The sequence below is a fragment of the Aedes aegypti genome, chromosome 3, assembly GCF_002204515.2.
Source record: "Aedes aegypti strain LVP_AGWG chromosome 3, AaegL5.0 Primary Assembly, whole genome shotgun sequence".
NCBI lineage: Eukaryota > Metazoa > Arthropoda > Insecta > Diptera > Culicidae > Aedes > Aedes aegypti.
The window spans coordinates 403,976,251-403,992,034 of NC_035109.1; the positions used below are offsets into that span (position 1 = coordinate 403,976,251).

Consider the following 15,784-nt stretch of genomic DNA (forward strand, 5'->3'; position numbering starts at 1 on the left):
ATGCGCAAATTTGCTGGTTGAAAATGCTGCCATTTGATTTTGCTGGGAACAGCTGATCTTTGTTTATATTTTCAACCAGCATTTTTTTTTATTGTCAACACGGAGCCGCAAATCAACCCAACTTTGACTTCTTTTGACGCCAATTCGGCTCTTCCGTGGGATAACCCAAATTTGAGTTAACTGCTATTATACCTATCATTGGGTTGTTTCCATTTGACAGCGGCAAAACAAACAACTCAGTGCAACAAAAAATCTACCCAGCGTTAGCTTCGAAGTCTCCGTGATGGGTTAAAACAACTTAACGTTAGGTTAAACTCGAAAGAACCCAAATTTGGCTTATTCCATTGAACTTCGACGCTGGGTCGGTGCGTCTCTCTCTGTTTTTGACAATATTGCTTTGCGAGAGAAGCAAAACCATCAAACCGTGGGTAAAAACTAAATGCGGTTTACCCAAATTTGAGTAAAAGAACTTATTTTTGAGTATTCTGATTTCTCCGTCCGTATGTCTTGGTTTCACCGCGTCCTGTCAACCATAAATCAAGCGTGTACTACACTCAAAATAATCCAAACGTCATTGTTACGTGAAAACATACGTGATTTTTTTCCATCGCACTTTCCACGTAGCTCTTACGTTAATCATAGGTAGCCCAGAGTGAACGCATTGAACCTTTGAACTTCGTCCATTCCACCGTCGCTAAACGTAAGAGCTACGTGGATTTTCCGGTAGCCTTTACGAAGCGTTTCAATAGGACCTAGATGGTTTTGCATTAAATTTAACTGTAATAAAGACCAATCTTATTTCTAAATAGGCTTTGGAAGAAAACTACTTCCCAATTGGAAAATGTAAACAAACTTAAAAGATTGTGATATTTTTATTGTCAATCTGAGCAAACAGGATTCCAATGTTTCCCCAATTTTGTGAGTTGTTTTGTTCCAGGTCTGTCTTGTTGTAGCTTTCGCGTGCTATAATTGATAGAGGTTATAAAATCAGTATAAAATATGAAGTAATGCAGGAATTCTTGGTATTCAAAGCATATTTACCTTGAAATCAAATCTTACACCAGTGTTTAAAGCAACAGCAGCTTCTGAAGTTCTTCAAATCAAGCGGGCGCCATCTTAGGATTTGAGCTCACACCGATGTACGTTACCCTATGCAGATGTCAAAATGAACTCAGGCAGCTCGTGAATTCCACGTAAGCGCGATAGGTAACCTCAGTAAACATACCCGAGTCACTATTTGGTGGTTATGAATGGTTTAGTGATCTTTATCTTAGTCAGGTGAGTGGAGGTAAAATGAATTTGAAATGATCTACGTGATTTTTCACGTAGCAATGACGTTGTGGATTTTTTTGAGTGATAGAATAAGGGCGTAAGGGTTCATTCAAAATATTACGTAACGCAAAATTTGCCAAATTTTAGACCCCCTCCCTCCCCACGTAACAGCTTTTGTATGGAAAATTTTAAATTTTTGTATGGACCGTACCACTATGCTAGACCCCCTCCCTCCCCCTGTTGCGTTTACGTAATATTTGAACGATCCCTAAGTCGCATGATCGATTTCTCTTCATCGATCCTCTCTTCTTAAATAAAGTTGACAAGATGCGGGTTTGTTCAGCATTCTTTACCTCCAGGACGCAAGATTGCATTGCTGCCAGACCGCTTGGCAAACGTGAAAAAAATAATTACTAACAAACCCGCATCTTGTCAACTGGAGTTGCCATGGGGTTAAGGCAAAAATGTGATTTTAAAGACCATATTAGAGAGTTAGAGACCTTAGCGTTAGCGTAGTTACGGTATACTTCGTAGATTGGATACTAGCAACATTCATGTTTCTTTTTAATAATCTCATCCTGACTACTTTCAAGAACAAGGCAGGGGAGTATACCTTGTTCAAATCATAAACAAGAATACTAAAAGCATGAATATCGCTATTCCCGGCCACGCCCATCTTTACCGTAACTTGGGATAGGGGAAGGAAATGTTGATGTAGCACTTACTTAATGAGAGGCCACCGACTCAGCGACACCCTCATAAGTGCTACGGAGTTGGAGGTTGGGGAAGGTATATTGTCAGGATTCGCCTAGTAAGCTGGCGATAGACCATAAATATTTGTTGTTTAAGCGTTTTCAAATTAATCTTTTGAATGCCGGCAATCAAAAGTGAAAACAATAGCTTATTTATAGTATAAATAGTATTTCGCGAAATGCTTGTCGATTGTGCAGTAATGTTTTTGCTCAATAACCAGTAAAAAGCAAAACCGATCCCTCCAGGGTCATCGGATTGTATAAAATAACGATACGCGTAAAAAAAAAATCACGCCTATTGAAAAACTGTACTGTGCCCATTGAAAAACAGTACTGGGTGGTGCTGTATTTTTAGATAATCGAAAAACGAAAGGAAGCGCGTTCGAACTAAACACCCTAGGATAACACAGTCGGTTTTTCTGCTCAAAATTATACGAAAAGCAGAATCGATCCCTCCAGGATCATCGAACGGTTAAAAAGCATCCACAACCGATTGTTAGTTGCGTAACACCCGCCCGGACAGAATGCGCAATCTGAACATAATTATCAAACTCCGAAAATAACATTTTCCGTTCAAGAAACGATCAGAAGTTCCACGACGCGGACAAAAAACGATCCGGAAGGCTCACAAAAGAAAAAGCATCATACTGGAACAAACTCACCGGATTGATTCTCTAAATTTATGTGCTGCCTGTCACTTCCGGATTATTAGATTATTAGCGAGTTAGAGACCTTAACCAAAAATAGACACTTTGTAGAGATGCATTAAAATAGTAACCAAGCCTTTTACAAGAGACCTGCTAACCTGAAAATTTACTAATGGCGGCGCAGCCGAAAATTTTGTTGATTGAGGAGATTTTGTGATACAAAGAGGAAATATTGACGGATTTCACGCCAACTCGACAAAGGGATTGGCAGCACCCCTTCAGAATTCAATGAAAATTTCTGGGTGTGAAGACAATGTGAAACTAAGATACTTTGCATACTTTGTTTTCTTTTTCAAAATAGATCTAGACTAACATTTGGAAAGGGTCAAAGTTTTTTTTAACTTTTTTTATAAACCCGTATAACTCGAAAACGTTAAGACCTACAAAAAAGTGTTGTATGAGGGACTGTCGTGAAATTTACTGACGTTTTAGTAAAAAATATTAAAACAATAAAAACACATTTTCTACACTGAAAAAGAAATTATTCAAAACTTCAAAGTCGATTTAAAAAAAAACGGCCACTTCAGATTTTGATCATCCTTAAGCAAAAAGGTTCGTAATTAAATTTACTAAAAGTCGTCCATACATTGCAAATTGGGCATATTTTAAAGAAAAAAGTTTTTCTAACATCGAATTTTTTAAGTCCAAAATGAACTTTTTATTTAATTTTTATTTCGCTTCAAATCGTCTAGTATGATCATATTTTCAAGTGATAAATGAGTTTTAATCACAAAACAGATTATATTTGTTTTATTGGGAGTAGTTAAAAGAAATAAAACGGAATTATACAGTTTTTTTTAATTAAATTCAATTGATCTCGCACCATGCCGCTTATGAGAATATCAACTCCTTCTAACAATCCGATGGGTTTTTTTATGGTTGGAAAGATATCACAATAATATTTAATTTCTTATTTGGTCAAAGCCAATCAAACTTCAGGAAATTTCACGACAGTCCCCCATACAACACTTTTTTGTAGGTCTTGCCATTTTCGAGTTAAACGAGTTTATAAAAATAAGTAAAAAAAAAACTTTGGGACTTAAAAAATTTGATGTTAGAAAAACTTTTTTCTCTAAAATATGCCCAATTTGCAGTGTATGGGCGACTTTTAGTAAATTTATTTACGAAACTTTTTGCTTAAGGATGATCAAAATCTGAAGTGGCCGTTTTTTTTAAATCGACTTTAAAGTTTTGAATATTTTTTTTTCAGTGTAGAAAATGTGTTTTATTTTTTTAATATTTTTTACTAAAACCTCAGGAAATTTAACGACAGTCCCCCATACAACACTTTTTTGTAGGTCTTACCGTTTTTGAGTTATACGGGTTTATAAAAGTAAAAAAAAAACTTTGACCCTTTCCAAATGTTAGTCTAGATCGATTTTGAAAAAACAAAGTATGCAAAGTATCTTAGTTTCACATACTTTTGACATCCAGAAAGTTTCATTGAATTCTGAAGGGGTGCTGCCAATCGCGTGTCGAGTTGGCGTGAAATCCGTCTATTCTAAATATTTTTCCTGAGTGCAGCCGAAACTCCCTGAGAATGCCAGGTTTTTTCCAGGTTGAATAAAATTCCCAGATAATGCCAGGTAGTAGACACCCTCTCTAGTTCAATCGATTTGACAAATTCGTATTTTTATCTAACAAGGTCATATAAATAATCAGGTTTTTGCAAAAAAAAAATGCTTCCTCGCACCAGTAGTTGTAGTCACGTTCCAGTAGTAAATCAACTGATGGGAACATATTTTTTAAATAGATGTATAAAAATTAAGAAATGTCCCAAAGATGATCTTTAAACTTCATTTGAAAGATTTTAGTTGCTGCTCCGAGTAAAAAATGACAAATCTATATAAAAATCAACTGTTTTGTTTGAAATTCTGGACTATCGAAATTCATACATTTTGCCTCTTAGAAGGTGGAACGATTATTGTAATACGAACGCTTTATGGTGCTTTATGTATCGCTTTCGCATCACTCCACATCAAGGCGTCGATAGGCGCGTGGTGTACGCACTGGTCTATCGATTGCAAGGTTCTTGGTTCGATTCCAGGTTGCAGCGAAAACATTTTTTTGTTTTAGAATTCTAGTTTCATACGGCAAATCTATGAATTTCAACCAGATTTCTTGTGGCGAATTTTCATTAGGGGTTTAAATGTATTTCGATAGTCTATTTGCCTGAGTGTACTAAAATTGATATTGAACGAGAAGAGAAACATAAACTTTCAATTTCCATCAGTCTATTGTTACAATGTCTATCACAATAAAATAAGATTTATGATTAAAATGGTCGTGATATCTCCATTCACTGATATTTGTTACCAAATTTTTACGTTTAGTTTCATTGATTCTTCCACATATGGCAAATTTGCGCGCTAACATTTAGCCGTACGAATTTTCTTGTTTAATTAGCTGCGGTTGTGTCGGGACTATGATATACGTTGTATCGTTAGGTTCAGTCTTGATTTGAATTGTGTTATTATCGTTAGGTTTCTCTTCGTCTGGTTTGAAACCGTATGCTTCATTATCAACAGCAATATCTGCCCTATTTTCGTGAATACTAAACTCGTCAGCTTTGCATTCAAGCTGTAATCCAGCAGCTGTATTGCCATATGACCCGTCAACAATATGATTGTTAATGTTATTACCGTCAGATTTACTTGCATCAGTAAGGCGTTTATTTTGTTTCCGGTGACTAGTTTCATGGCGGTCTAGCAATTGCTTGTAATAGAACTGTTTGCCACAGAGAGAACACTCAAACTTCGGTTCTGAATGGGCCGTTAACTAAAATATATGGTCAGAAAAATTATTTGATCGACACTCAGAAAATATGATTTATCTTACCATATGATGTCTCTTTTTGGGACGAGTTTCAAGCTGAAGTCCACATATCGAACATGCCTTTTTGCAGTATTGCATGCGTTTCCGTCAGAATAAGTATGGGGAAAAAGAAAACAGATTTAATGAAAATAGTTTATTCAGAATACATAAGGAATTTCGATTAGAGATGTCTTACCGTTTCAGCAACCAGTTTCTGGGGTGGTTTCTCTTCCATTGTATCATGAGGTGTTTTTTCATGCTTCTCAAGTTTGGCTTTATAGACAAATAGTTTTGGACATTGAGAACATTTATACATGGAATCAGCATGGTCTTCCATCTGAGGACAATGTATTGTTTTTTATAATGCTATTCATACAAGTATACAAAATACTTACCATGTGTTTATACTTCTCTGATTTGGTAGGAAACATGACACCACATTTGGAGCATGTCTGATGAGTTCATTGAACATAAAAATAATTTTAAACGATAATCAGAAATACAATATTGAAAATTACAAAATTACAGACATTGGGCTAACTAGTAGGCTATCTTGATTTGAAATCTCATAATTGTAAGCTCCAATGAAAATATATGTACTGTTTTGTGCACCAAGATAGCATACAAAATATAAGCCTGAACGTTGTTTAACTTCGTGATCCGTCTTACCTTTTCAGTGACAGTTCGCGGTACTTTATTATGTGAACGATTGTGCAGTACCAGACTTCGCTCGTTAATGAACGTGCTCGGGCATTCCAAACATTTGAACAATCGATCCTGATGTTTCTCCCGCTAATGGAAAACGAATACAATAATTATTGGAAATAGTTTCAATGAACAATTAACTTACCATGTGAGCATTGCTTTGTGTACTGGTGGTAAATTTCAGTCCACATTCCCAGCAGTTCTTTAACCAAAAAGCAAAGAAAAAAGAACAACGAAAAATATTATTAGATATTAAGGTGAAACAGTTTGGAATCAACTTCTAAGATTGTATTAAAACTTCAAAGGCACAAATCTCGCGAAAAAGACATCCAACAACAGTGCACTTTTTATTTTGGCCTTGTGCACAGAAAGCTTAAAATAAGAAGATCAGAAACGTTTCCCAACTCTTTCTCCAGTTTATCGCCTTTGAAAACGTGAGTAGAGGCACAAGTCGGCCATCTTCGGATTCCGAGGTGTTTCACCTTAAAGTTATAATGAACTCTTATTTCAATCTTATTTTCAAACCATAATTATAAGGTACCTATATTATGTATATCCTTGTAAAATAATTTCTACAATTTTAGTGAAGCATGTAAACCATAATTTCTGAGAATAAGACATTACTCATACCCCAAACGTGATAACAAAAGTCAATAACGCTGCCACAATTGAAAAAGTAATCCACAGACAAACAGACGTAACACTTAGAACAAACCGCGATCAAAATCATAGTCGAGAGAACATGTACGCCCAATGCAAAAATCGGTGTGTTTGGCCGATGAGCCAACAGTGGGCGGTAGTGTGTAAACGCGAACAAAAACGATGCGAGCGCTGCGGGTGGTGGATTAATAACCTACAATATATTTGAATCGACCGTTTAAAAAGAGTTTTGATGATAAGAGTTTGACGTCTGTTTGTCTGTGAGTAATCTATCCATCTGTACAAAACTTAACTGCCAACCATGCAACATCAATTCAAAAAATCATCTAAAGGGTCCTCCATAATCCACGTGGACATTTATAGGGGGAGGTGGCGTCTGGCCAATGACCACGGTTCATACAATTTTTTGTGTGGACAAATGACCACGAGGGGGAGGGGGGGAGGTCTGAAAATTCAAAAAATTGACCACGTGGTTAATGGACGGCCCCTAACAGTTTCTGAAGAAAAAGTTTACACCTCCAGTGTCAAACCATCCAAAGATCTTTTAATATTTTGAAAAATAAACAAAAATTGAAGCATGTTGCTAAACGTTATGCACAATTTAAGATAAGGGTAGTATTCCGTTCGCTGTCTCGATTATGTGAAGCATCATAATTAATTCATTTGAAACATAAGCATGAAACGAGCTCACCATATTTACCAACCAATCTAAACTGTGGCAATAATTATCGAGTCTGCTCGATTGAAACTCTGTATTAGATTGCCCTGCGTTACCCAAAAGCCTTACCTTTGCCCATTGTGTGCGATTACGCCCTTTTGGACCATCAGACACCGTATTCGGTTGGAGAAGTGCGTTCGCTTCGAGAATGGCGTTCACTTGGCGAACTGGCAGTGCACCGTGCACACGTTGTTCATGGCGCTGCAGAGAACCCTTATGGCCAAACGCTTTCGGACATTGAGAACACCAAACCAATAATTCCGCATGATTTTCCTGCTGCAGAAGGAACAGTAATTGTTTTTATGTCTTTGCTCTGAATGTTATGGCGATAATACATACCATATGCTTACGCTTTTCATCCATGTCGGCAAACTCAAGATTACATTTTGAACAGTTCTGAAATTTAGAATAGTAGATATGGGCAAATATGTTTATATTGACTGATTTTTAAGTCCCTTTCGTTATTAAGGTTATTTTATTACCTTACCTTCGAAAGCATTGAATATGGACCGTGCGACATCACAGGTATTTCCTTTTTATGACGGTGTTTCATGTGGCGTCTCAACCTTCGCTTGTACATGAACGGATCTGCACATTCAGGACACCGATAGCGTGGTATTTGATGAACATTTAGCTGAAAAAAGAATCAAGTTTCGTTCTAAACCAACATTACAAAAGACCAAGCATGGAAGTATCACTTTGGAAACCAATAAGCAGTATATTGGGCAAAAGTGTTGGTATGCTGCTTATATAACACTTAGAAATCGTTAAGTAGCCCTATCTCAACTGTATATGCAGTGCCGTAGCGTGCGGTTGGCCAGGTTGGCACCCGCCAAGGGCGCTAGCCTAAAGGGGGCGCCAAAATGCGTGAATCACTTGATAAAATTTTTGAATATGCCTATAAAATTTGGTCTTCTTATTAGTAACAATTTCAAAAGAATTGTTTGACAGAAGAAAGCAAAATACAAATAATTTCTGAAAAGCTTTCAACAAATTATACAATAAAATTTCAAAATATATTCTTCATTCCTTGTATTTTTTAAGTTATTATTATCATTATCTTTTATTTGAACTTGAATGTTGAAAGAGGGAAAAACTCCTTTGAATGATTCCTTCTTGAAATCTTTCTCAAAAAAGCACAAAACCTCTTTATCTTTTCACACAACATTACAAAAATAAATCCTAAATACTAAAGGCTCATTTGGAATTGATCCATATCGGAGCCGTCAGAGTCATCATGAGGCTCCTTGTATATCCAAGTAACTTGATTTCAAACCACTAAAACTCCGAATGGTACAAAGGATCAGTTATTTGGAAACATGCAAAAAAAAAACAAGCAGGATCAACTATAATAAGAAATCTCATTAAGATACCCATATAATATTTTTAAAATATTTTTATGCGCCAAAATATCTCGTGTAGATATATTTTTTTAAGTTTGAAGCTCAAATAATCAAATAATTCGCAGAATACAATCTCAATGAATCCCAGGCTGGATTCTAGAAAAATCATAAAATACTGAATATGAATGTAATATTATCCTAGGCGGGATCCACAAAACTCTGGGCAGACATTTAACAGGAAATTGGACAAGATTCACCCAAAATCATTGACAGGATTTGGAGCAGAACTCTTGCTATATCCTGATCGGCCTTCCACATAATTTTATTTGTGTTTGACGAATGCTGTGTATTTTTAACTTGATAACTCTGATCTTTTTTTTAACTGCTTTAATCCTTGCCAAATATTCTTTCATCAGACATTATTTTAGAGTCTGTTATACATTTTTAATAATCCAACGAATGTTCTACAATACCTGATACTCATTTGATTCTAAAAAAAAATAGAAAGGTTGACTGTAACTATCTAGACCTCTTCAACATTGTTGTTAAGATTTAAACACCTTTCAAAAATTGTGCTTGGTTGAAATTTTCCTTAATCAATTGGTATTTTTTATGTATATTCCATTGAAACTATATACGATACTCTTACTTTTGATAGATCATTGATGAAACTTCACTTCCACCGTAAAATAAAATTCAATCATAATTTTCCCGAAAAAAATTTTTTATAAAAATTTTCATTTGTAAAGGAAGTATTCAATTTCTATGGTGTTAGCAATCCCTGCGAAATTAATTGAAATCTCTATGATATATTTCAAGTAATATTATATTGAATAATGACAAAATTTATGATTAATGTGGAAGCTATTTTACAATAAAATTCCTAGAGAATATCTTGACTTAATCTAACCGGAATTTCTAAAAAAAAATTCTTTCAAACCATAGACATTTTTTTCGATTTGTCTATGAGCTTCCAGAAAAATGAAATATTTTTTCATTTCCAAAGAATCTAAACTGTTCTCCCCTTTCACAAAAATAACAACTTATCCATTGCAGTTAGAATTATGAGGTAAGTCTTTGTAAAACTTTCTATATCTTGTAAGCAGTTGCTCTGGCTTTTGAAATCTATTTAAGGTTTAAGCGGGTTCAGAGATGTCTGGGAGAGTTTCTTCAAAAATTGTATTCCACCAAAATTTGCAACGAAACATTTTGTTTCAATTTTAATTTGGAAAAAATGAAGAATATACAGATTACCTAGCATGAGTTTGGTTAATAATTCAATGTGTTCTAAACTTAACAAAATATTTTAACTAATTTGGGATGGTACACACCCCGCCCCCTCCTCTTTGTCACACTTTTTGTATGAGCACTCCTAAAATTTTGTAAGGGTTGTCACGCTTGGCTCGGAGCGTGACATAATTTGTGCATGACCCCTTATGACACTTTTGATCATTTTCATTTTTTTTTTCAATAACATTTTAATATGTGTTGATAAGCTTTGACTAAGGGGCGCTGAAATGGAGATTCGCCAAGGGCGTCATGAAGTCATGCTACGGCTCTGTGTATATGAAAAGTTTGACCCAATATACCCAAGTAATCAGTAAGCACGATAAGGCGACTTAATAAATTGAAATAGTATAGTCACATGTGTTACAGCGTGGCTCGTTCGGAATCGACCGACAGCTTGCTCACCTGTAGACGGACACGGAATCACGATAACTGCTTATTGGGGGAGAGGAGCACCAGTTTTGGCTCCAGCCAGATTCCACGCTCCCAGCACTTCAAACACGTGACTCATGCGAAACACTTTCCACGGAACAAACTACTCATTCAATACGAACAATTAACCACTTAACTTGGCGGAAGTATGACTAAAAACGCATTTATACTAAAACTAATTTTATTTACTATTTTATACAAAGCTCTACAATTCGCCAAATGCTTCGTTCTTCTGTGACAATTTTTTTCACTTCTGGTTTTTCAGTTTGAATTTTCGCGCTTGCTACGATTGCGGGTATGCCGTTGTCACGGAAACTTGCTCACTTGGCTGCGACGAAAAATTCGGCGTCGGATGTCTGCGGTACCCGATTAAAAATATTACGCGTTGCTTGTGATGTTCGCAACAACATGCAATCACTAAGCACGAAATATATTTATCAAAACACTAGATAACATACCCTATATGCAAATATAGAGCCAAATGTAACGCTTATTTGATGCCTAAGCTCATCAGTCTTTAAAGCATTAATGATGCAGGATGCAACTATTGGTTAACTCAGAGGTCTTTCGCGAGGCAAGGAATGATCGCACTGCCATACATAAAATTCACGTCACACTGGTTTCTAGACACAAACTATACATTTATTCCAGACTTTTCCGGCCTTTACTTCCACAGTTTTCTCACTTTCTTAACCTACGCTAACCTGTCCTTTTCTTCTCACTTCCTCTCTTCTTCCGGGCCCATCACCACGACCTCCTCCATTGTGGCGTCTACGCTGAATGTCGACGTCTCTCCTACTCCGGGTACCATTTGGGATGGCACAGATGGTAACTTTGGCCTCGTCCATTCCCCGGGCCTCTGAGTATATTGACGGACTCGATAAACAGCATAACTGGCCAGAAATATCCAGCGAAAGGGGGGTGGGGAGGGTTGATGGACGTACAGAACCAGATTCTAGAGTAGCATTGAAGGACGAACCTTGTTACCTGTTGTCCTTCTCCGAACGGCACACCTCACCACTTCCTTTTCCACAAAATCAATACTGCTTGAGCTTAATCAAGTACACCTTATCGGTTGATGGTTTCTCGGTAAGTGAAGTGATCTTATTAAACTTGAGTCACTGTCCTTTTAGTCCTGGTCAGTGACCCAGACCATTCGTATCGACTCCGTGAGATCATCGTGCCCGTTAGATCGTCCATCTTGCTTACCGTCTGTCTGCCCTTTTGGCTACCAATCTGTTCTGCTTATCCCTCTGATGGTCTAATCCACCGGTGTACTAAATTCACTCGGTCTGAGAATTGTGACACTTGAGCGGGGCACGCTCCCGTATGATCGCCACGTGATCTGGACCCGCTCTAGTGTCAAAATTTTTCGACCGAGTCAGTTTAGTACACCAGTGGATAAAACCATAGTGGGTGGAGGAAATACCTTATGTTGGATGATTGATGGTTACACTCTATGGTAGGCTACTATACTACGGACTAACATGGGATTTATTGACAGAGAAAACTGCTCGCCAATTACAAACACTACACTCAAAAAAATCCAAACGTCATTGCTACGTGAAAAATCACGTAGATCATTCCAAATTCATTTTGCCTCCACTTTACCTGACTAAGATAAAGATCACTAAGCCATTCATAACCATCAAATAGTGAATCGGTAATTGTTACTGAGGTTACCTATCGCACTTACGTGAAATTCACGTAGGTGCCTAAGTTCATTTTGACATCTGCATGTTGTACGTACATTCGGTGTTGAGCACAAATCCTAAGATGGCGCCTGCTTGATTTTTGAGGAACTCCAGAAGCTGCTGAACTTTAAACCCTGTGTTAGATTGATTTCAAGGTAAATATGCTTTGAATACCGAAGAATCCCTGCATTACTTCATATTTTAAACCTGATTTATAACCTCTATCAATTATAGCACGCGAATGCGAAGGCTACAACAAGACAGAACAAACTCACAACATTTGGGAAACAGGATTCACAATGCTCAGATTGAATATAAAAATATTACAATCTTTTAGGTCTGTTTACATTTTCCAATTGGGAATTAGTTTTCTTCCAAAGCCTATTAGAGATAAGGTTGGTCTTTATTCCAGTTAAATTTAATTCAAAACCATCTAAGTCCTATTGAAACGCTTCGTAAAGGCTACCGGAAAATCCACGTAGCTCTTACGTGTAGCGCCGGTGGAATGGACGAAGTTCAAAAGTTCATGCGTTCATTCTGGGCTACCTATGATTAACGTAAGAGCTACGTGGAAAGTGCGATGGAAAAAAACCACGTATGTTTTCACGTAACAATGACGTTTGGATTATTTTGAGTGTACCTGCCACTGTTTTCACAAATTTTCGATTTAAATTTGAACAAAACTTCAAAAACACTACACTGAACAACAAACACTTACAAGTAATAGGGATTCTATCCAGTGGAAGTGCTGTTTTTTTAGGCATGTCTGCATTTGCAGTACTATTATAAAGCCTATATGCGTTGCTGATGCTGATTTGGGGTTCATTATTAGTGCTTACGATTACTTGGGTACGGCTTATGGTTACCTGGGCACTTACCATATGCCGCCACTTTTTCGCTGCCGTTTCAAACTGTAACCCACAAGTCTTACACATCTGGAAAAAGAACGAGTAATGAATGATTAAATTCAGGTACTATACCTCCAGTATACTATACCTTCTCCGCTCCAATTTTGCTGTGCGTTTTTTGGTGGCGCTCAAGAGTATTTAGAAAATAGCACACTTTTGGACAGTAGGGACATTTGAACTTTGGTTCGGAGTGCACTGTTACCTGTAGGGAAAAACAGAAAAATCTGTCTATACTCTGAACAAACAGTTGAGTTTCATTTGTTTTACCATATGATGATGCCGTATTCTTTTGTTCAGGAATTGAATGTTGCATTGCTCACAAGTCTGAAAAATAAATACTTTTTTAGTTATAATTGAAAAAAAAAAACAAGATTTACAGGACTACTAACTACTAAGAATTTTGACAAAATTGAGACCTCAAGGTTGAAAAACGAAACAAAAATGAAAATTGAACAGGAGCCAAAAAGAGACCAAACAATGATAATGAAATGCCTTCAACAATGAAGTTTTCCGATTGTCTTCAAACATTTCATCAGAATAAAATTCAGTAACTTTTTAACAGACTTCCCAACTTAACTTTTCGTTAAGGATACCTTCAATAATTCTTCAGCGGCTCGTTCAGGTATTCCTCTGATGATACACCCATACATTGTTGGCTAAGGCGTTTTCCAATTAGGTTTTATTCAACAATACAACTAGTATTTTTTTAAGTATATTTTCAGGAACTCAGGAAGTTCTCGTTCAAAATTTTCTCTAAGACTTCAAACAGATTTTTCTTTAAGGATATCTCCAGGAATTACTCAAATCTACCGTAAAATTTTTCCAAGTCATTCTTCAAGAATTTCTCCAGACACTCCGTCAAGGATTTTTTTGAATCTTCCGTGAATTGAAGTTCCTCACAGATTTCGTGATACATATATCCATAGAGAATTTTTTAAGGAATCCCTATGAAAATAGCAGGAATGAATAGAAAATACCTGAAAAATACCCGTAAGAAATCTTAAAGGAATTTTTGGAATGATTCTTAAAATATTTTTTAGAGATAACCGTTGTAGATTTGCCAGATAATCTGGAATATTTGTAGAAATATTCTTACAATAATCTGGAATAACAATTGGAGAAATCGGTACAAAAATTACTAAAAAAAACCTTTGAAGGAAATCCTTTGTGGATTTGTTGGAGAAATCAATGCAGAGATTACTGAAAAGGTTCAAATTCTGAATATTTAAGTATCCCTTGAGAAATTATTGGAGCAATTCCGAATCAAATTACCGGAGAAACCCTAAGAGGAATTTCTGGAGAGATCCTTGGATAAGTCCCTGAAAGTATTCCTTAATCTGGAGCCTCCTGGAGCCTTACGAAAAGAGTGACTTCAGACACTCTTTTACTTAAAAAGGAACTCTCCATTAAAAATGGAGACTTGCAATGAAATAGTGTCTGCTACCAACCCCTAAATGACATCTTTCAACTTTTGTGCAGAGAATTTTTTTTGATCCTGCACATTAATAACGTAAGACATTTTTCGGGGTTTTTCAACCCCCCCTCCCCCCATGGTAAGATTTTTTGTATGAAATTGAAAAATAAATTGTATGGCAAGTAAGAAATCTTCAACCCCCCCTCCCCCCATAAACCCTTACGTAATTAATGGATCGCCCCACATTTATTTTGAATAAAATCATATAATCGATCGTGCAACCTCTACTCTCTCTCTCTAACCTTGATTGAGTTTCCATGTATGAAGCAATTAACTCTAAAACCAACTACTTCCCAGTAATCTAACAGGTTTTGTCATAGTTTGTAACTCACTTAAAACCAGATCTACAAAACCGAAATAAAATTGCAATTGCTACTAGCGTTGTTCTAGGAATAAGCAAGTTTATTTTAGAAACTTCTGTTTCTTTTCTGTTTTGGAACATTGTCCGTGATATCCATCAGATAAGTATTCCTCTCCATGTGATTCAACATGCTTAACGGTCTTTTTTAAACAAATATAATGGATAAAATATTCGTTTCTGCTTGGGTGTTTTCTTTTATGATGATGGTGTTTTTGATGACATGTCTTGCGATGCCATATTGGAAGCTTATCAATTGATCTCATCATATGTTCAAATAGTAGTTTACGGAACAAGTTGCAGAATGATGATTTTTACAGCATAAGTCGTAAATTTAACCTACGAGTCGAATCGAAATACATTCACCAATCGAATCGAAATACATTCACCATTATTTTACAATTTCTGAAAAATTGTTGTATAATGATTCATTACTCAACTCAAAACAGTTGCGTATTGAGAAAGTGCTGCGTAATGAATCATTACAGTACTGGTTTCAGTTGCAAGCCTCGTAGAATAAATTTACGACTCGTGCTGTAAAAATTATCATTCTGCAACTTGTTCCGTAAACTACTATTCCCACACTGCGTACTTCAGTGCAGGAAAGTAGGCCGTTTCATGACAGATTGGCGTGATAAAAAACAGCCTATTACGATGGGA

At 36.4% G+C, this 15,784-nt stretch overlaps 1 protein-coding gene across 1 annotated transcript in view; it reads right to left on the bottom strand.

Moving 5' to 3' along the window:
• Positions 1–5,073: 5,073 nt before the first annotated feature.
• The window catches only part of LOC5566714 (zinc finger protein 184), a 55,399-nt gene continuing 44,688 nt past the window's right edge, over positions 5,074–15,784 (bottom strand). The window contains exons 13-24 of the mRNA XM_021855646.1: positions 13,560–13,616; positions 13,381–13,494; positions 13,263–13,319; positions 8,116–8,262; positions 7,968–8,024; positions 7,698–7,904; positions 6,396–6,452; positions 6,215–6,337; positions 5,941–5,997; positions 5,742–5,882; positions 5,570–5,626; positions 5,074–5,509 (exon numbers count right to left, since the gene is read on the bottom strand). Of these exons, the coding sequence (XP_021711338.1) occupies positions 5,108–5,509; positions 5,570–5,626; positions 5,742–5,882; positions 5,941–5,997; positions 6,215–6,337; positions 6,396–6,452; positions 7,698–7,904; positions 7,968–8,024; positions 8,116–8,262; positions 13,263–13,319; positions 13,381–13,494; positions 13,560–13,616 (1,476 nt within the window). The 3' untranslated portion in view covers positions 5,074–5,107. The remainder of the gene's footprint in view (positions 5,510–5,569; positions 5,627–5,741; positions 5,883–5,940; positions 5,998–6,214; positions 6,338–6,395; positions 6,453–7,697; positions 7,905–7,967; positions 8,025–8,115; positions 8,263–13,262; positions 13,320–13,380; positions 13,495–13,559; positions 13,617–15,784) is intronic.